The 20,936-nt window shown below is 56.6% G+C and overlaps 1 protein-coding gene across 1 annotated transcript; it reads left to right on the top strand.

Annotated features, from left to right (window-relative positions):
* Positions 1 to 510: 510 nt before the first annotated feature.
* Positions 511 to 20,868, top strand: CNNM1 (cyclin and CBS domain divalent metal cation transport mediator 1). Its single transcript, XM_075026728.1, has 13 exons — positions 511 to 2,050; positions 12,162 to 12,305; positions 12,875 to 13,015; positions 13,291 to 13,460; positions 13,644 to 13,743; positions 13,921 to 13,968; positions 17,105 to 17,167; positions 18,197 to 18,360; positions 18,574 to 18,751; positions 19,101 to 19,214; positions 19,309 to 19,425; positions 19,716 to 19,843; positions 20,208 to 20,868. The coding sequence occupies exons 1-12, from the start codon at positions 511 to 513 to the stop codon at positions 19,793 to 19,795; spliced, it is 2,859 nt and encodes a 952-aa protein (XP_074882829.1). The 3' UTR covers positions 19,796 to 19,843; positions 20,208 to 20,868.
* The last annotated feature ends 68 nt before the right edge of the window (positions 20,869 to 20,936 follow it).

Here is a 20,936-nt window from a genome sequence, read left to right as displayed (position 1 = left end):
ACCCTGGACCGCACAGCGCACGGGGAGGCGCAGCCCCCCGCACAGCCCCCCGCACAGCCGGCCCTCGCGGTGCACCCGGGCTGAAACCGGGAGCGAGCCCGGTGGCGGGTGGCTGGGGCAGGGCTCGCTGCTCGGGGCCCGCAGCCCTCTCTACCTGCCGGGGCTGGGGGCGGCCCCGTACCCCCGGGGATGGGCTCCCGGGCAGCCCCGCCAGCGTCGCGCCACTATGTGGGGAGAGCGCGCGGTGCCGCCCGCCGTGGGGATGCTCCCGCGTGGGCCGTACGGGGCGGGAGGACGAGCCCCCCCCCCCCCACCCGCGTAGGCCGTCCCGGCAGCCCCGCTCCGCCGGCTCCTCCCGCCGAGGCGCCGCGGGCCGGCTCCCGGTCGCACGTGGCGCGGCGGCTGCCCGCCCCCCCGGCCCACGTGTGCCGCCGCGCCGCGCCGCGCCGTGCCGGCTCCCCGCTGCAGTCCCGGTGCGGCGGGCGGGCGCTGCGGTGCCGGCGCAGCGGCATGGCGGCGGCGGCGGCAGCGGGCCCGGGGCGCGGCGGCGGCGGCGGCTGGGGCCGGAGCCGGGGCGCCGTGCTGCTGCTGTTCTTCTCGCTGTCGCCGCGGCCGCCGGCCGGGGCCGCCTGGCTGCTGGGGCTGCGGCCCGAGGACACGGCGCCGGGCCGGGTGTCCCTGGAGGGCGGCGCGGTGCAGGCGGCGGAGGGGAGCCGCTTCCTCCTGCGCCTCTACTTCCAGCCGCCGCCCGAGGGCAACGGCAGCCGCGGGCCGGCGGGGGAGCGGGAGCCGCGGCTGGTCTTCATCGAGGAGGCGGCTCCGGCGGCGGCGGCGGCGGCGGGGGGGGGCGGCAAGGCGGCGCGGGGCCCGGCGGAGCGGTGCCGGGAGCGCAGCGCCTGGGCCTCGGACGTGGAGGTGGTGGGGCCGCTGCGCTCGGGCGGGGCGGCGGGCTCGGCGCTGGCCGAGGTGCGGGTGCGGGAGCCGCGCAAGGGCGAGGCGGCGGCGGCGCCGGGCGGGCGGCTCTTCTCGCTCTGCGCCTGGGACGGGCGGGCCTGGGCGCACCACGGGGCGGCCGGCGGCTTCCTGCTGCGGGTCCGGCCGGCCGCCCCGGCGCTGGGCGCCTGGCTGCTGCCGCTGCCCGAGGCGGGCTGGCTGCGGGCGCTGGGCGCCCTGCTGCTGCTGGGGCTGTCGGCGCTGTTCAGCGGGCTGCGCCTCTCGCTGCTCTCGCTGGACCCGCTGGAGCTCCGCGTCCTGCGCAACAGCGGCTCGGCCGCCGAGCGGGAGCAGGCGCGGCGGGTGCAGGCGGTGCGCGGCGGCGGCGGCACCTACCTGCTTTGCACGCTGCTGCTGGGGCAGGCGGGGGCCAACGCGGCGCTGGCCGGCTGGCTCTGCGCCTCGCTGCCCGGCGGCGGGGCGGCGGCGGCGGCGGGCGGGCCGCGGGGAGCGCCCTGGCTGCCGGTGCTGCTGTGCGCCGCCGCCGTCTTCCTGGGCGGCGAGGTGCTGCCCTACTCGGTCTGCTCGCGGCACGGGCTGGCCATCGCCTCCCGCACCCTGTGCCTCACCCGGCTGCTGATGCTGGCCGCCTTCCCCCTCTGCTACCCGCTCAGCCGGCTGCTGGACTGGGCGCTGCGGCAGGAGCTCAGCGTCTTCTCCACGCGGGAGCGGCTGCTGGAGACGCTGCGCGCCGCCGGCCCCCACGGCGACCTGGTGCGGGAGGAGTTGGCCATGGTGCAGGGCGCGCTGGAGCTGCGCACCAAGGTGGTGGAGGACGTGCTGACGCCGCTGGCCGACTGCTTCATGCTCCGCGCCGACGCCGTGCTGGACTTCGCCACCGTCTCCGAGATCCTCCGCTCCGGCTACACCCGCATCCCCGTCTACGAGGGCGACCGGCGCGACAACATCGTCGACCTGCTCTTCGTCAAGGACCTGGCCTTCGTCGACCCCGATGACTGCACCCCCCTGCAGACTGTCACCCGCTTCTACCGCCGCCCGCTCCACTGCGTCTTCAACGACACGCGCCTCGACACGCTGCTTGAGGAGTTCAAGAAGGGTGAGGCCGCCGGGCCGCCACCCCCCGGGCTCCCCCTGCGCCCCTCTGCACCCCCAATGAGTCCCAGGTCAGCAGCCCCCACGGCCCACCCCGCGTGGCCTCCTGGCAGGACCCAGCAGGTACCGGGGATGCTGGGGGGAGTTGGGCCCTGCATGTGCTGGTGTGGCGGTGACCCTGGCGGCACGTGCTGGAACAGCCCCCGGGTGGATCGAGGGCCTGCAATGCCGGTCGTGCCTGCGATGTTATGGAGACTGTAAGGGCCTTCGGCCTCAGAGGTTGCTGGCTCAGCGGGTGAGCCCGTCCCGCAGGGCCGGTGTCTCTGCGGGGGCCTGGCAGCGTGGGCACGGTGCCTGCCTCGCACCCCTGCCCAGGCAAGCCAGCATTCGCCGCTCTGTTCGGCGCGGAGGAGTTTATGGCAGGAGATCCCGTCTTGTTACTCGGCTTTTGTGTTTTCAGCTTAGTAGTGAGAAGCAGGTCTAGAAAGTGTTTCTGTGCAAGCGATTTAAAGGAAGAACAAAAGCCTAAACCCTTACAAAGAGCTGTACTTTTTTTGCAGCTGTGACAGTACTCATAATGCAGCAGCTGCCAGCAGCCCCAGAGATGCTGAGAGCTGTATTTCATTAACCATACCTCGAGAATACACACAGCATGTGGTTTTTTTCTCCCCCTCGCTGGGAATTGTGTTTTGCTGCATGTTACTCGGTAGGTCGTACCGTGGTGAGTGAGTCTTTAAGAAATGGCTGCAGCGGTGACATCCTGCATTATGTAATGCGGGAGGACAGCACTCAGCTCCCCGGGCTGCCCGGGGCCGCTCTGCTGCAAGCAGAGCTGATCATGTGAGAAAGGCCAACCTGGTCCATCCCAGATACAGAGAAAGCCTCTCTGTGAGTCACCTCCGTGCTCGTTTTTAGAGTTGGGAGGAGGGGAGGGAGGACGTTTCTTGTGCGCCAGGACAGGGATCATCAGATACATGCAGGTCAGCATCCTCTCTGGAGATGCACAGCTGTGTTCCCACCGCCTCCTGGGATCACAGGGAGCATTCTGTCTGACACACCACCAACCCTCTCTGCCCCTCAGGACAACTGGAGACTCACAACGGTGCAAATCAGCCAGTTCCTGGGTTTTATACCGAGACTGTTAGCAAAAGCATTAAGATTGCTCGCTGGGTTCAACCTTGATGAGCTGCAGTATTTCCCCCCAACCCCATGCCTCTTCTAACATAACCAGTTCCCTCTCCTCTTCCTAATTCCTTCTGCGCTTCACAGCTCCTTCTTAACTCTGGCTTCCCGCATGATACTACATTACTGAAGTTCACCCGAGGTCTCTGCTACCTCTTCCTTGTCTAGGGAGTTTGGTTTTACCGAAGATGTCAGATGACTTTGGCACAGTCCCCCTTGGTCAGCCTCCCCTGCCCTTTATCTGATTTACTTTGATGCATTCAACTACTTCCCCCTCCAAATTTGCTCTTACAGCCTGGTACCCTATGGATCAATAAACCTATAGAAATGGACTTGTGGTTGCTTAGCTCACTGCCCTTTGCTGTCCTCTCTGCCCTGCTTAAACAGGGGTGTTTTGTGTGTGGTGTTTTCTGAGCTGACAGGTGCGTTAACAAGCTTTGCTACCTGCCCTACACTTTTCACATGCTAGTCCTCATCTCACATGTAGATTATCCGTCCTTCTTCAGCTTTGCTCCATTAAACTCTTGGCATTTCGCTTCAGGCTCTTCCTCCCTTACATCTGGTTGCCATCATGGCCTTCTGGGGCGTTTTGCTACAGCCCCTACGTAGAGCTCTTCCTAAAAGTTATTTCTGTTCCCATCTCATTTCTCCTTCTGTTTTCTCAATTATGTGGCTGAAAAGACTTGCTTTTGGTCTTAGTATCTAACTCAGCATGGTGTTTAGCAATTCCAGCTCTTCCCCAAAATGTTCTTCTCCTCAGGTGTTGCTGTTCTCTTCTAATTCATCTTTCCCCTATTTGTAGGCATTTGGTCACACCCAACATCCTGTGTCTGTAGATAGCCACCCCCCAGCCAAGCCCTGAACCCCTCCTAAACTTTCTTTTCCTAGTTCTAAATACAGATTCCCCTGCCAGCTCCCACACTGCGACAGACGTTCGCTCCCAGCTGCCTTCAGTCCCGTCCACTGCTGTTTCAGCCACGTTCACTTGACTATTTAATTTCTAAAATAAAGATTTCCCATTTGTAATTAAGAATCTTCATCACTGTCTCCTTTTCTGTGTCTGTTTGAATTATGGTGGAGTATCTTGTTTGATCCAATCAAGGTTGCTCTCCCTGGCCGGGTCTTCTGTGACACCTCCACTAATTAGAGAGTAGGCTGATTGCTTGTTGGCTCAGCGAGTGCTTAATGAAGGCATTCATCACTTTGCACATCCAAAGTGCCTGCAGGACAGCAAATACTGTCTGATAAGGCCTGGTGTCTTTCTAGGAAATTCAAGTCTCCGGTAAGGATGGGCATTGATAACCACCTCCAGGTCCTTAGGTCCCTGACAAACCTCTAGAGAAACCTTGCCAGCTTTCTTTTCCTTCTCCCATGATTAACTCCAACAGTTTTTGTATCCTTTATTTCTTTTTGTTATTACAGTGTTTATACAAAATACTCATTACATTTTATATCTTTCTTTCCTGGATAGCAATGTATACTTCTGATCTGTTTCACTAATGATTAATGTTCTGTCACATTCATTATACCCATAATGTCATTTTTTTTGCATAATGTATAAGTAACACAATTTCAGTGCCAGAGCTCCTTGCCACAGTACACAAACATTTGTTCCTTCTTACTGAAGATGTCAAGGAATGATTAAATACAGCAGTTTGGGACTCTTGCTCACACCTCCAGCAGCACTTTTTCTTTTCTGTCTCTCCTCCTACTCACTGATACCACACTATTATCCTTGTTTATCTGATGCATTTCTTTTCTCTCGTTGTACTATCCTAGATATGAAGATGATCAGCTTTTTTCCTCTCTGATCTTTTATAGCAGGGTTTGAAGGGAAGTTTTCCTTCATTGGTTTCTAGGTACGCTCACGCCTAACCTTGTTTGAGCTCAGTTCCATTACGGCCCATTGACATTTGCCTTGAGTTTAATGCATAGATGAGTTGCAAATCCCCTCTCCCCCAGCAGGACCCTGTGTAGGTGGGATTACCCTCCACAAACCTGGGAAAGGGCACTTCTGTAACATCAGCTTGCCAAAACATTTAAATTATATGAAAATAGTAGCATGCACTTCAGTAGCACCTAGAGAACTAATGGCCTGGTGTGGTTACAGGGCCCAGAGCGCTGTGAGCTCCTGGTTGACAAAACCTGGCCCCTGCCCCATCACAGCAGAATTGGTCAAACCCTTCACATCTGCCCCTTCACAGGCCTACTGCTGCTGGCATCGTTTGATGTCTCTTTTGCCACTAATTCCTGGAGAAAGATGGTTAAATTGGGGGCACTAATGAGAACTGGGAAGAACCCAGAGAAGGCTGCAAACAGCAGCGGGGGGCGGGGGGGGGGGTGTAGCCTGCAATGGGATAGCTTGGACTTCGACCCACAGCCCGAAAGAGGAGGGCAGCTGCAAAAACGATTGAAAACCAACATCACAGCAGCATGAGACAGGTCCAGCTGAAAGAAGGAAATACTTGTGCTAGAAGATGGTTTTGACTTTATCTTCTCATCAAAACTCAGCAGAATGCACTATAGCGAGATCTGGACGCCCAATTTGCCATCTTTTCAGGCAAGCTAGACGGGGTCATTATAGAAGGCATGCATAGTTGTGCTGCATCTACATAGAAGTGCTAAGTGGAGGACACTACAGAAAATGTGTCCCTTCTTCTCTAGAAATAAGAAAATACATACCAGCACAGTAACTTTGCCACCTGCAGCCTGAAAGGAGCTGAAACTACTGGAGTGAAAAAATTTGGAGACAATTTCTTGGCGATTGGTACTGGTACATCTCGGAGTACCTACCTTTATTCTAGGCTCCCAGGAGGAAATACCTAATACACCAGAGAAATAACTGCACCATATTTAGCAAGCTAAAGCAATGTAGAGGGGCAGATGAGGTCCCAGTAGGATAAACTTCACCTTGGGAACATGGAGCTAGGAGGAAAGGTTTATGCATTCATTCAGCGTGAAATGCTGTGGGTGATGCAGTCTGTTTCTCCTCCATCCCTACAAAGTAACCAAAGCAATGCGTGTTGTGGCTCCAGTCCTGTGATCTAACTCCTCATGGGGAACTCTTCTGTGAGGTCCACCTCCTTCTTCTGTAGTGCCTTTGGAAAGTCGTAGTCTTATCCCATTCCTGAATTTATAGATTTTGTTGACTAATTTCCTGGGGGAGTCTATATATAGCAGTGGCACCTTTTAGCAAGTAATTTTCCTCTGTGAGAGGAACAGTAGAAATTTTCTCTTATGTTCATTTTCCTGCAGCAGGGCAGAGGCTGACGTGCAGCTCAAATTAGCCTTCTGTGGTTTGGCATCTTTTAGGAGTTACTAAAAGTAAATTCTCCAAAAACAAACTTCCTGGCTTAGCAGGGAAAACAGCCTGTCCTGCAGAGGACAGCTCTGCCCTAGGGTCTGTCTTTGCTTTTCAAAATACTCCATGGCCTCTACTAGACTTGTACAAATTGAATGTAGCTGGAGAAGGTGCTCACACTTGCCAGGAGCTGGGGCCAGTACCATTTCAGCTGCTTTTCTTATGGTCCTTCTTCTGAGCCTGCAGTCATTGCAAGCACGAAAGCACAAAGCACGGCTTGAAATTTAAATCGGCCTTCAAGAGATTTGTGCAAGCGTGATAGCCGCTATCTTGGGCGCTTGATGGGCTGAAGGAATGACCTTCCTAGCCAGTTGTATGGGTTAAGGAGCTCGTTGTTATTCAGGAACTATCCCGTACACCTCCCCTGATGGGCGATTGCCAGGCTGAGAGTGGGTGAGGTGCTGATACACCTCACAAAGATGGCTTCAGTGACTCCTGCTGCAACTCTGCCTGAAACATTACTTTGCTTTCCCCCCTGCAAACAGTGCTAAATTTTACTGTGTGGATCCTGGGCTGCTTTACCCTGCCCCAGCAAGCCCAGGAACAGGCCTGCTCCGGGGAGGCATTCAGCAAAGCGAGAGGGGAGCCGTGTCTTTGGGGGAGAGGGCTCCCAGCCAGCCATCTCCCTTTTGGGAGCTGTCAAAGGCACCTTCAGACTGAGCTGTGGGAAAACGTAAAGTGGCCTATGCTACAGACACCAATGAAAACAGTTTTGCATCAGCTCTTTAGAAGTTTTTTAGCTTCAGAAAGCCTCAGCATCCTTGTAGGCTTCCTTAGGCTCCAAGTAACATGCAAGGGAAGCCACCATTTGTGGGCAGGCAGGGTCATACCCAGGAGGTCAGAACCCTGTTGTACAGCAGATGGAAGATGAGACTCCGTGTCCCCTCCAATATCCCCCTTACCCTCCTGATCTGTTTTGTCAATGGTAATACATCAGCTATTCCAAATATTCCATCTTTTTCCCAGTTTTCCTTAGGTTTAGGAAGAGCACCAAAGCAGAGTATGAGAAAGGCTTTTGTATTCTACTAGAGACAGATGTAAGCAGATGAAGTTCTCATGTCTGGTGAAGGTCTGGTTTAGATTAGGGTTTACAGTTTTCCTTTCACATAGCTCTGATTCCCCATAGAGCTGGGTGCCCCACAGCCCTCCTGGTTATTTCCCCCCTGTTTAGGTGTAGACGTGCTTTGCCTCTAGGTGCAATTCCTCAGGCATGTGCTTTCACCCTTGATGCTGAGGTGTGGTAACACAAGAGCACACTCACACACGTTTCCAGGTCAAGAAGTTCAAATCAGGGTCCCCACTTACTTCAGATGCAGGACTGCAAGAGGACACAGAGATGCTGGCAGCCCCTGGCCCAGAGAAGAGCTCTGATGAAAAGCACACAGAAAATAGATTTCAGTTACCTCATGGTTGTTTCACAAATCAACCTTATTTACCAATTACTCTTTTTTTTTTTGCCTTCCATTTTGTAGCTGTAAATGGTTCATGGCTTGTGCCTGTACCTTTGATCTCCTAGTAACAGCTTTAGATCTTACCGTAAAATTCATGAAAATAAATTTCATGCTCAGAATGCTCATCCCGTGGAATGAGAGACAAGGCTAAAGCATCTTTAACATTCCTCTGGCAGAGCACCTACATAAAAAAATGATAAGGAAGTAGTCTGGGCTATATTTGCAGCCAACAGCAGTTTCTTTCCCACAAGTAAAGGCATTTCCATGTGTTCAGACCCTGTTCTCCCATCAGGGAGGATGCTTTGAGGTGGATCTATGAGCCCAAGGTCATTTAGGTACCTATGAAAAACAAGGCTCCTAAAAATGGGCATAAAAGCTTTAGATATCTGTTCAGATGCTTGCTCCATCCGGAAGCTTTTGGCTGTTTATATTAGCTCTGTAATTTAGCATTTTGAGGCATTAACTTTCTACTGAAGCTGTTGTTTGAAAAGAGCAGATTTCGTGTAGCTCATAAAGAATTTAGTACAGTTGTATCCCATGCTGAGCAGACACTTAATCACCTATAGACTTCCTGTGCGAGAGCAGTCCTGCGGAGGCCAGTGGAGCTATTCACAAAAGTGAAGTTAATTGCCCATTTGTTCTAGCATTTGCCAAACCAAGGCTTTGATTCTCCAGTGTTTCACTGTGCTTTCCTGCATCAGTGATAGCTCTGTAAAATTCACATGTGACAGCTTGCTAGTGGGGAGGCAGCTCACCCTTATAATTCATTTCATTTGAGCTATCAAGCAATGGTTACAATAGCTCAGATTTTTGAATCAGTTTCACAGATCTTAAAGCTGGTTTAGATCAAGTTTGGGGTTTTGTTTAAATGATTTATCTCTCTCTGTTGTACTCCCACTGAGGCAGACCTGCAGTGTAACAGCTCAAGAAGAGAACATGACACCCTCCCACCCCACCCCGATATCCTTGGGTCTATCGCTGTGCCACCCTCCCTTGGACATTGCTTCCACCTCATAAAATAGCCCCGCTTCTGCCCTCATACCTGCTCCAAATGCCACTGCTTTTGCTCTGTGCAAGTATAGCAGCTCCCAGGGTAAGGGGATGCAGCTGAGCTTGGCAGCATCCCCAATCCATGAGGGACCAAGCCATGACCATACAGGCAGGGCACCTACAAACCCTCCCTCCCCACTGTCAAATTTATAGGGTCTGTTAAAAAAGTGATGGGAGGAGACTCAGGACCCAGCCAGGTTGGGGGGCAGGACTTTGCAAACGATCTCCTGTCCCTCAGGTAGGAAATCCGGGCAAGTCAGCCCTTTCCCAGTGGGGGCCAGCTGGAGCAGCAGTCATTTGCACCCAGCTCTGCAAGGGATGGGAGTGGGTTTTGGGGTGTTTTGTGATCCGCTGGCCAGGCAGGGGCTAGGATCGGCTCACTCGGTGTGGGCCAGGAGCAACCACATGAATTGCAACAATTTTCCATTGCTGGGTACCTGCTCCATCTCTAATGCGGATGTTAGCCTGAAAACCTAAACCTGGGGGTTTATGGTGTGGCTAAAAGTGTTTATTTTCTGTGAAAATAAAGAACTCTTGAGCACTCTAACAGCCCTCCTGGCTCTGCCCCCAGTGTAGTGAAACTGTGGGTCTCCTCCCAGACTAACAGTGCTGGGTTATTTCTAAATAATCTCATTTGTCGCTACGTGAACATGGAGCTGGAATCACATTTCTCTGAGGCTGCTCTAGAGTAAATTACAGTGTTGATGTAGGTGTTTGGCCAAAAAAAGAATTGCCTCCATTACTCTCTGACTGCCTTTAAGTAGCACCTAAGCTTTTTGTAAGGGCTTGGTGGTTTTGGGTTGCATGTAAATGTCATTAACAACAAGCTTTCGGCCAAAAGAAATAACTTCTCCCCTCTCCTTGCTCACCCGAGGACTTGTAGGAGACCAGATGGCCCCAGTGTTTGGGAGCGGGGTTTGGCAAAGGAGACATTTTCAAAAGTTGGACTTTGCTAAGATGAAACGTAGCTGTTGCTGCTGTCTTGCGGCCAACTCTGCTGCTTTTCTCTTTTTAAGTCTCAAGTCATGTTGCTTTATTACCCACTGAACAGACAAGATGCACAAACCCATGTACGAAAAGGAGTGAAATAGCCCGGTCCAAAGAACATGCTGAATTTTCAATGCCCCGAGGCTATTGATTTGGTTTTTTAAAGTGCATCTTGGTGCTACTTGCTGCGATGTTATGTTCTAATTCCGTAGGCGTGGGAGGCAGCGAGCTGCTCTCTGAAATCTTGCAATAAAAGCTTGGTATGAGGAGGAGGGAATTTATACTGTGGAAAATGCCCAAGCTTTGCTGTGAGAAATATATAGTACTGATCTTCGGCTGAGAAATATCATTTGCTCGTCTCAGATCCAGGGCAGGGTTATTTGAAGGTCGCATGGTCCCCAGCAAGATGTGTTTGATGGGATTGCTGGGCTGCCCTGGATGTGTTCATCCCTGTCCCTTCGCGGGGATGAGCCAGAAGGCACCAGCGGGTGAGGAGGGAGCTGTGCAGCAGGCAGGAGCCCACCCCTATTGCATCTTTATACATAAACACTGTTCCCATCCCCTCACCCAGAGCAGCAGGCGAGTTTGTCAGGGAGGTTTTATGGGAGAAGCAGATGCAGAAGCAGCTGCATAGCAGAAGGGACCTGCCCCCCTTTTGGGTGACTGTTGCTGTTCAAGGACCTCAGCTCTGGGCCTGTGGGGAAAATAAGGTGTCTTAGGTTTCTGGAGGTCCCTGCAGTGCCCACGGTACAGTTGGGTTTGTGTAGGCATTGCAACAGGAGACCCCAGGGATGCAGAGCAAACAGAGGGAGGCGAAATTGTTGGCTGTGGGACTGATGAAGGACATTTTTAACATTTTAAGTAAAACTAGAGGTTCAGAACCTGTGTGCACTGCTGAGCAGTGTAGGAGCCACAGGGGCAGTAAGAAAGCCAGTGCTGTTCGTTGGCAGATCCAAGAATACGTTGGAGCTAGAAACCCAGAAGTTGTTTGTGGCTTGGAAGTTGGGTTCTGGTCAAGCTGCTGAGCAGGAGCATAAATCAGAGCAGACAGTAAAGGAAGGGAGAAGTTGAAGAAGTCAAAACAGCTTACAGAGAGCTGGACGTGCAAAAACAAATAGCGATGTTTCAAGTATGCCAAAAGCAAGAAGCCTGAGAATGTGTCAGCAGAGCTGCCAGCTTACTGGGGCAAGTGAGGAAACTGAAACTGTGATTGAGAAACACTGCGACTTCCAAGCAGGAGTCACCATCATTGCAGCTAAAGGTCCTGGTCCCAGTCTGCTTGTTTAAGGTAACGGAGAGGAGAGGCTGTCAGGGGCAGGGGTTGGAGAAGACATTCAGGTGCAAGCTGATGGCTTGAAAAGCATTCAGCCTCTGCATCCAGATGGTTCACCCAAGAGTTCTGCAGGAGCTGGGCTGAAAGCTGCAAACAAACATACGCACTTCTGCATTAAAACCAGCTGCCGTTCCAAGGAGCTGGAGGCTTTGCCTGTATTTTAAGAAAAGCTTTAGGATCAGTCCAGACAGTGATGGATAGAAAGATGTGGGGGAGCTGTTCCTGGCAGTTTGATAGGAAAGATAATTAACAACAGAATGAGAAAACACCAGGAAGATGAGGGAAGCCAGTAGAGCCCAAGGACATGCTCACATTTCTGTGTTGGAGGACACTGTCTCATTGCTCTGTTAAGAGTTTTGTCATGCCAATGAAGCTGAGGGTAAGCAAGAAGCAGCTGGTATAACGTACACTTCATTCCTGCACAGGAGGCTGTCAAAGAGCTAAACAGACTGACTCGCAGCAGATTGCCTGGGTAAAGAAAGCAAGCGGCCCCAAAAAAGAGCCAGGCAGAGTCCCATGACACCTAGAAATCAGCCTGGGGAGTAGCAGCCCTGTTAGGCTGGGCTGTGTGTCCAACCCTTCTCCTTGGGTTAGTGCGGTTGGGGTGGGTTTGGGCGATAGTGGCTGCTTCTGAGGTTTGGCTGTGATCTGTGCCTACCACCGAGCCCTGTCCGCCTGCCAGCCCGCCGTGCTGGGGGACCCCTCTCTCCTGGGGTGGGGGTCTCACTGCCGCTCTGCTCTCCCCTCGCAGGAAAGTCCCACCTGGCCATCGTGCAGCGGGTGAACAATGAAGGGGAAGGAGACCCGTTCTACGAGGTGATGGGCATTGTCACCCTGGAGGATGTCATTGAGGAGATCATCAAGTCCGAGATCCTGGATGAGACGGATCTGTACAGTTAGTGTCCCAGAGCAGCTACTGCGGTTGCAGGAGCCAGGGTGGGAGCCCGCACAGACAGACAGACATGTGGGTAGGAAACAGGCCAGAACAAATCGTGGTCCTTCCCCAGAGCAATTCAAAGTCATGGTGGGAAAAACAAGAGTGATGGAGAGATGCTGGTCAGATGTCAGGGAGTCTTGAATGCTCCAGATAAGAGAAGCACCAGCATCAGCAGCCGGTGGTGGGGCAGGGTCTGACCCCGGGACACATGTGTTGGCCATGAAGTGCCCATGGGTGGTTCCCAAGCTCCTTTCCAGCTCAGGTGATGCATCTAGCCAGGGCAACCCAGGATGTGCTCCTGAGAAGGAAGCGTGTTCCACCACCCTGCTCCCTCCCTCCACCCCAAGGCTGTGATGCACGGCATATTTTGTGCACCTTGCTGCTCTGGCTGCTGCTCCACAGCAGCCCTGCCGTAGGGTGCAGCAAGACATGCCTCTATATACATGTGCTTGTGGTATGGGGCTCTGCAGCTGCAGTGGCTTTGTGGCTGCTGCAGGCAGGTGACCGCTCTGCTCTCTGCCCCGCAGCGGACAATCGGAAGAAGGAGCGGGTGCCCCACCGGGGACGCAAGCCCCAGGACTTCTCCATCTTCAGGCTCTCAGACAGCGAGATGAAGGTGAAGATCTCCCCACAGCTCCTCCTGGCTACGCATCGGTTCATGGCAACAGGTACCCTTGCCCTTGTGCAAGCCCTGCATCTCCCTGCAGCAGCACCAGCCTTGCAGGACATCCTTGAGCTGTTCCTGGGTTGGTCTTCCCCCATCAGCGAGCAGTTCCCACCTGCCTGGACCCCCACCCTGGGCATCCTGCTGCTCTGCCATCATGGGTCTGTGTTGGGTCCCCTCAGTGCAGTGGGGTGCTGAGGCTGAGGCTGTGCAGCTCAGGATGAGGGGTTCCCGGCAGCCCTGACCCCACTGAGTGAGTGTGTGTTGCTTCCCCTCTAGAAGTGGAGCCTTTCAAGTCCCCCTACCTCTCTGAGAAGATCCTGCTGCGGCTCCTGAAACACCCCAATGTCATCCAGGAGCTCAAGTACGACCGAAAGAACAAGAAGGCGGCGGAGCATTACCTCTACCAGCGCAACCGCCCCGTTGACTACTTCATCCTCATCCTGCAGGTGCCTGGGGCAGTGGCAAGCAGAGGGTGGCCCGTCTCTCCTTGCCACCTTGCTCTGGGCTACTTCTGCCAGCGGAGATGCCCATCTTCTCATACGGGGCGGCAGGGGTCCCTGCAGCCCTGGGTGGGTCGGTGGCCAGAAGCACGGGGTGCCTGTCTGAGCGGGTTTTCCTTTTCATTCCAGGGGAAAGTGGAGGTGGAGGTTGGCAAGGAAGGGCTGCGGTTTGAGAATGGGGCATTCACCTACTATGGTGTCCCTGCCATCATGGCTGTCATCTCCTCAGGTAAAGGCTCTGCGGGCTCCCTCCAGCCCTGCCTTCGCTTCTGCAGCCTCCACAGGGCTAAGCCGGCGGGTGGCTAGGAGAAGGGGCTGGCCGTGGGGTGGGGTGGCCCTGCTATGGGGCACGGGGCAGGTGGAAGCCCTTCCTCTGTCATTCCTACACCTCCAGCTGTCGTTTCAGATAACGACGTGCGGAAAGTGGGCAGCCTGGCTGGATCCTCTTTCCTGTGTAAGTATTTTGGGACAGGCTGGGGCTCTAAAACCTCTCTTCTGTGGCGCTGGCCGGCTGGAGGAGGGATGGGTTTGCATCCCGTGCAGAGCAGCTCAGACTCTGCGCTCAGATCACCGCCTTTAAAAACTTCAGTGGAGAAACAACATGCTGAGGGACCAATGCAGCAGAGTCCCCGCAGTGGGACTTGGAGTTCCCTTTGAGGTCCCTTTGAAGTCCCTTTGAGGTTTCAGCCATGCGCTGGATCCCTGTGGGTGGATCCCAGCACGGCTGGCACTGCAAGGGGTACTGCAAGGGGCACTGCCCACAGGCGGCAGCATGCCCACGGCAGATGGGAGCAGTAAGCCCTGTGACTTCTGGCACGGTGCATCTAGGTCTCAGCGTAACATCTCTGGACCCGTTCGTGTTCCCGAGGCTTGGAGCACAGGCTGAACACGGGTCCCACACCGGGGGAACAGGGGCTGCTTGGGAATTGCAGAGATGGGTCAATTTACTTATGACCTGTTCGCACATGGTGGTGGTGGAAATTAGCTGAGTTAGAAGTAGATGTCCCGGTCCCAATAAATTCCCTGCCTGTAGAGTTGATGGGTTAATGAGCAGATCCTCTGCTTGCAAGAGTTAAGAGGGAGCTCTGATCAGGGGAGACTGTGAGCCCCCCCCCCACCTTCTTTGCTGATCACCCCTGCAAACGTGTAGTGCCTGGTGGCTTGGGAGCAGGCAGAGGTGCTGCCCACCCCCAGTCTGGCACATCCGTCATCCCAAGCCCCAGATGCTGCAGTGCTGATGGTAAGCCGAGGATGCGCTGGGTGCCTAATCAAAACAAGAACCCGCTAAGTTCAACCTTTAGGGAGGTGTAGGGAGAGTTGTCACGGAGAGAAGAGGGAGAGTCCCTTGGGGCAGGTGACTGTCACTCCCATGCGTTCCAGTCTTCGTGCAGCTCTAGGGCTCACCTATTTCTTGCTGCCTGCTTTTCTTCCATTCGAAAGGCTGGCTCGTGAGCTGCTGGATTAACCCTGCAGTGTGCATTCCTGCTCCCCTGCGCTTGGTTTGGAGAGAGGGAATAAATAGTTTCCCGTTTCCCCTGGGACGTTGCTGCATGGCCGATGCCCCCGTGCCCTCGGTGACCATCCCCAGAGCCCCACTGGGCTCAGGCAGGGGGTGCTGCCCGTGGGCCACGGGACAGGCAGGGCACGAGCCACAGTGGGCGCCGTGTCGGTGCAGCCACGCGTGTCTGCAGTGCTGCCTGCCGGGACGCTGCTGCTCAGGGCTCCTTTGCTCTCCGTGCTTGCGTGTGATGCTGTGTCACGAGATGTTTTCTGCCACCCTGCCTGCCACAGGACACAGGACGTGTGCGGTGCTGCACCCCTGGGCAGCGAGGAGGCCGGGTGGGAGGCAGAGGTCGCAGGGCATCTCCCTTGTCGGGCTGGCGGCCTCCTTCCTCCTTGAAGCAAAGCCCAGCAGAAATGAGTGCAAGTAGTGTGTCACAGCAGAGAATTCAGACGTTAACCCTTGAGCATTTAACAATTTGTTATTAATTAACCATTGTTATGCAACCTTTTTATCGCCAGGCGATCTTTGGCATTGGCGGCCGGGGCAGGGGTGCAGCGGCAGAGACCCGGTACAGCCAGCCCCGTGGTGGGTCGGGCAGTGAGAGCAGGGAGCTGGCTGGGGTTAAACCACGACAGAGTGCTAGTGGTTATCAACCCGTCCTTTGCTCCCAGCTGGATGAAGTTGTTCTGAGCAGCGCTCTGTGCTGGTGCCTTTGCTTGGACTTCTGTTCGCAGAAGGTTTCGATCCAGGGGAGGACACGGAACAGGAGTTGCTGGGCGAGGAGCAGGGAGATCAGAAGGAGGGGGCTGCGGGGCAAATTGCCTGGAGGTTTTACCTTCGAAGCAATTTAAAAACACTAATCACACAGGCAGCAGACGGTTCCTAGAGCGTTGCAGCCACGCTGCGGGCACAGTGGCTGGAGGGAGGGCAGTGCGCCCCAGGCAGGAGGGCTGGCAGCTGGGGGAAGCGTGGCCGTGCCTGGAGGAGGGCACTGGCAGCCAGCGGGCTCAGATCTCCCACTGCTTTCGAGGTGGACGCTGCCAGCAGTGAGAGGAAAGATGAGGCACGAGGAGGTGTTAACAGGTGCATCGCTCACGCTGTGTGCCAGTCTCTCCATGTTCCCCGTGGAGCCCTGCACCCCTGTGGCATGGCCCAGGGGTGCTGTGGAGGGCAACAGGGCAGCTCCCCGCAGGCAGTGGGTCACAGAGAGGGGGAATGCCTGCCCTTGAGTTTGTCACTGCTGCTGTAACCCATGGCAATAAAACGTGGAAAGTCAATGTCCAGGGATTTGCCCTGTCTGTGGTAATGGGTCAGGCACCCCGGGACACGGGATCCTGGCTTCCTGTGGTTTCCACATGGAGCAGCTCCCAGTGGAGGACTCTTCTCAGCATCGCCCTGAGTCTGTTGAGATCCAGGGCCTCGCGGGGAGCTGCAGGCAGCTGGGCATGAATGCCTTTTTGCTTTGCATAATGCTGCTGAGGGTCTCCTGCCAACCCCTGCCTGCAGCTGTGGGGCTGTGTGGAGGTGGGAGCTGTTGCAGAGCACATTCCCTCTCTGCCACCTGCCTGCACACACAGAAGCATCCCAGATGCCAAGCGCAGTGACTTAGTTTAGCTTCCACCCATCTCCCAGGTGGCACAAGCTGACCACAAAGTCCCCTGGCAGCAGCTGGCGACAGGCTGGAGCAGGGTGCCAGCACTCAGCTGATGGGAGGAAGATGCTTTCTGCCCTCACCATGGCTCTAAGATGTGTGGCTGTGCAGACAGCCCTGGCAGGAGCTGGTGTGTCCCCCCAGCCTCACCTCCTCTTACCTCATCACAGAGCAGCCTGTTCATTTACAGCATTCAAGTCGGTGTCCCTGCCAGTGTCCTGGTCCCTGCAGCTGGCAAGTGCCTCCGCAGAGCAGAAGCAGGAGGGTATAAGAGGGGTGGGAAGGGATACTGGAGGCAGTGGTGGGAGCCCAGCCCTGGGCTGCTGGCACATGATTCTTTTTCTCATTCTTCCTCTTGGTCTGTCTCCCACCCTCACCTCTGTCTCTTGCCTTCCCCCATCCCCTCCTTCCTTCCTCCTCCCTTTCTCTCTGCAGTGCCAGTCTCAGTGTCCCGTACCTTTGCCTTCAGCAGAGGGGACTCCCTGGCTGGCTCTCCAGGTAATGGGCATGGTTTTGGGAAGGGACCTCTGCATGTGCCAGGCTCTTTCCAGCTCCCTGTGCATGGTGCACCAAGCCCCCTCGACCCTGCATGCCGGGCAGCGCCAGGAGAGAAGCACCCAGGGCACCCCACTCCAGGCAGCCCCTCACTAGTTGGAGCACGGGTGGCAGATGGGGGACAGCAGCCCTGTCCCTGCTGCAGCCTCCCTACTAAGATGCAAACCCTGGGAAGAACGGGATGCAGATAAGGAGGAGCCATGGACAGCTCGGGCTTTTGGTGTGCAGTTCTGTAACTTCCTGCACTCGGTGCTTGCGTTTTCTTGCTAGTTGCTGCTTCTGACAATGGTTACCCGCAGCCCTGCATGCACGCTGCTCTACTTCGCTTGCTTTCTGGCAATCCGGGTAATAGAAGGGCGTTTTAGCAGCAGAGCAAAGTCAGCAAGATGTTGACGTCACGCATGTAAGGAACAAGCTGCCTTTGTTCCCTAATAAATCACTGACCAGACAGAATCCATCATGCCGCACGTCAGAGGCCATCAGTCAACATGAGTGACGGGCCAGCTTGCTGTGGCAGCCTCTGCTCCTGTTCTGTCAGAGTCAGGGTGGACAGGAGCGTGCCCTCGAGGCAGGTTAAGTAAACCCTGTGGGCTGCCAGCTGCAACCAGGAGAATTTGTGCCAAATGCCGTGCAGAGGGCCTGTGTTAGCAGGAGAGCTGTCAGTCAGTCAGTGTGACGGGCAGGTGGCAGGCAGCAGCCCTAACCTCTGCTGCCGGTGCCAGGTCGGATGCCTGCCTGCCCGGTCCCTTTGTTTTGCGTGGGGCTGGCATGGCACAGAGCCTCTGCCGCCAGCATGCACCGAGGAAGACCCCCCCCACTGCAGGTCCCTGTAGGGCCCCTGCCAGCCCTGGTGTTCGTGGGGCACAGCCGCCAGAGGTGACCGGTCCACCCTGGCCCTGCGCCGGCACCGGGGACCCAAGCGGCACCACGAATGAGAGTGAGTGTTTGCCTCTCTGCCGTCCCGTCCCGCAGTGAACAGGTCACCGTCGCGGTGCAGCGGGCTCAACCGCTCCGAGTCCCCCAACCGGGAGCACAACGACTACGGGGGCAGCACCACACAGCTCCATAGCAGCAGCAACAACATCTACACACCTGACTACTCTGTGCACATCCTCTGCGACGTGCAGTTTGTCAAGGTACCGCGGAGCTGGCAGGGACTGTCCCACCCCAGCCACCCCCTGCCCAGGCACCCTCTCGCTCTGCTCTGCCCCGGGAGCCTGGTGGGTGCCTAGTGGGTGCTGGGGAGTCCCGCACTCCTGCTGTCCAGGGGTTTGGTGCCATTAAGTCGCCGGGAGGTCCCAGTGGGGCTTGGTGCCCGCTGAGCTGGGCATGCATGTCTGTGTGCCCAGGTCACCCGGCAGCAGTACCACAACGCGTTGGTGGCCAGCCGCATGGACAGCTCGCCGCAGTCCCCCGACATGGAGGTCTTCGACAGGGATTCAACCAAGGCCTCGACCACGCGGGGAACCCCACAGACGCCCAAGGAGGACCCCACCACTCTCCTGAATGAGAGGAACAGCATCATGTGTGAGTCACCCAGCAGCATCCCTTCCCTACCACAAGCCAACGCCGCACGTCCCCCGGGAGGGCCGTGCGGGGACCCACTGGCATGACAAGCATGCCACCGCAGAGACACAGTTGCACACGGACTGGGGCACGTGGGCGTTTGCACACACACACCTGTGGACGCTGTTCTGTGCCTGCACACGCACACAGGTGCAAGCGTGCAGGCGTGTAATTCCTCATTGCCACGCGCTCGTGTCCCCGGGGGTCCCTGGCACTGGGACCCGCTGTCGCGGCTGGCGTCCTGCCGCGTCCTGCTCCAGGGCACAGCACCTCGCCACTCTGCTGCCACGCCTGCCCTGTGTCCCTGCAGGCTGCCGCTCCGAGGGGCTGCGCAGTCCCAGCGAGTCGGTGTTCCTGCGCATGGAGGGCATCCCCTTCATCCAGGAGGAGCTGGCTGACAACGAGGAGAACAGCAAGCGGCAGAGTGAGTGTGGCCAGGGCACGCACACGCACACGACCCTGGGGGTGGCGAGGGCTGCGGTGCCTTGGGACACTACAGCCACGCTGGGCTTTTGCAGACAGTGAGTGCTGTGGCACTGTCCTGGAGGCAGAGTCCCTGGGGAAAGAGGCCGGCACCAGCTCGTCGCCAAGCAGCTCCGAGGAGACGCTGGGCAGGAGGCTGCTGAGATCCCTCAGTGAGTGACTGACCCAGGGAGGGAGCACCCAGGGGGAGAGCTCTGCCCCGGCACCCCGCTGGCCAGGTCAGCTGCTCCTCAGCCCCGTCCTGGGGACACCCTGCATGGGGCTGGCTTGGAGCAGGGGGGCAGCCCAGTTCCCTGGCAGTATCCCAGCAGCAGGCAAAAACTGCACCTAGGGCTAGCTCTGGCAGAGCCAGCCACCTGGTCCCAGCCCAACTCTATGCACCCCCGGTCCTGAGCACCCTTGGCCCCCAGCACCCCAGCCCTAGGCACCTTTGCTGCTGCAGGTGGGCGCAAGTCGCGGTCATCACCGGAGGGAGAGAAGACGCCAGAGGAGAGCTCCAATCTCGCCCCATTAATCACCTGAGCAGCAGCGTGGCCAGAGCACAGTGCTGGAGGCCCATGCAGACTGGAGGTAGGAACCTGCCTCTTGGTGCAATATTCCTTCCCCAGCAAATGGGAAGTTGCTCAATTTTAATAGCATAAAATCAAGTTTCAAGCAGCAAAGCCAAACAATGTGGTTTGGAGCCCATGCAGGTACACATCGTTGGGGGCTGGAGCAGTCTCAAGGGATGTAGCAGCAGACTCTAACCATCCTTGGGGCAGGAATGGATGTTGGAGAGAGAGTGAGACCCCGACTCATGTTTTCGCAGCTAGAAACATGTGTCTGCACCAATATCCCTAAGTCTGGCTAGGAAAGGTGCTGCAGGCTTGAGCAGCAGCAGGTCAGGGAGGGCAAGCTTTGGCCACCTGTACCAGGCTGCGCTTGTGTCTTCCAGGTCTGCAGCATGGGGGTCTCCCGCCGCGAGGCTCACGTTCAACAGCAGCAGGTCTGCACTTGCTCGCTGCCTGCCTGCCCGCCCGCCTGCCCGCTCGTGCCGCCCCTCCCTGCAGGACTTGCGCAGAGCCCCATCCCCAGGCGAGAAAGGATGTGCCCCCGGCGGGGCTGAACCGCCCAGGCGGCCTGGACCAGCTAGCTGGAGTCCCAAGGGCCCTTGCCCAGCTGCTCCCTGGTAGCAACTGGTCTCAAGGAAGAGGTGGAAAAAGGAAAGATGGAGAAGTGTCTGGCACGGCGTCCCTGCGGGCAGAGCAGGGAGGGGCGGCCCAACCCAGAACTGCCCTTAGCATCATTTACCATCCCCATCCCAGCAAGGCCTGGAGCCCCTTGGTGCTGGGTGCCGCACAGATGCGGTCTCCGCCATGAGGAGAACGTGCTGTTTGGGGGGTGCCACATACAGCTCAGGGCCCCAGCACGCGTTTGTGCCGTGCCTAGTGACGTGCAGACTCGCAGCGCCTTGCGCACGCTGACCATCGACACAGCCCAGCACTCCCGAACCCCTGCTAGGCACAGGGCAGGGAGCCCAGCTCACCGCCAAGCGCAGCCCCCCTCCCTGGGGAGGGCCGCTCCACGCTGCATCGAACCATCCTCCTCTCCGCACGTGGCTGCCTGTGCGAGGGAGGCTCGCGCCGAGCCTTTGGGTTGGTACAGACCAGTCAGTAGTTTTTGT

The sequence above is a fragment of the Buteo buteo genome, chromosome 4 (genome assembly GCF_964188355.1).
Source record: "Buteo buteo chromosome 4, bButBut1.hap1.1, whole genome shotgun sequence".
Taxonomy (NCBI): Eukaryota; Metazoa; Chordata; class Aves; order Accipitriformes; family Accipitridae; genus Buteo; species Buteo buteo.
Note: the sequence above shows the minus strand (reverse complement) of the source record. Positions and strands in the feature narration are given on the sequence as shown.

Coding starts and splice junctions, on each gene's coding strand:
- CNNM1 (XM_075026728.1), top strand. CDS start 511: ATGGCGGCGGCGGCGGCAGCGGGCCCGGGGCGCGGCGGCGGCGGCGGC. Junction 13,969..17,104: donor GGCTGGATCCTCTTTCCTGT/GTAAGTATTTTG, acceptor TTCTCTCTGCAG/TGCCAGTCTCAGTGTCCCGT. Junction 17,168..18,196: donor CTCCCTGGCTGGCTCTCCAG/GTAATGGGCATG, acceptor CCCGTCCCGCAG/TGAACAGGTCACCGTCGCGG.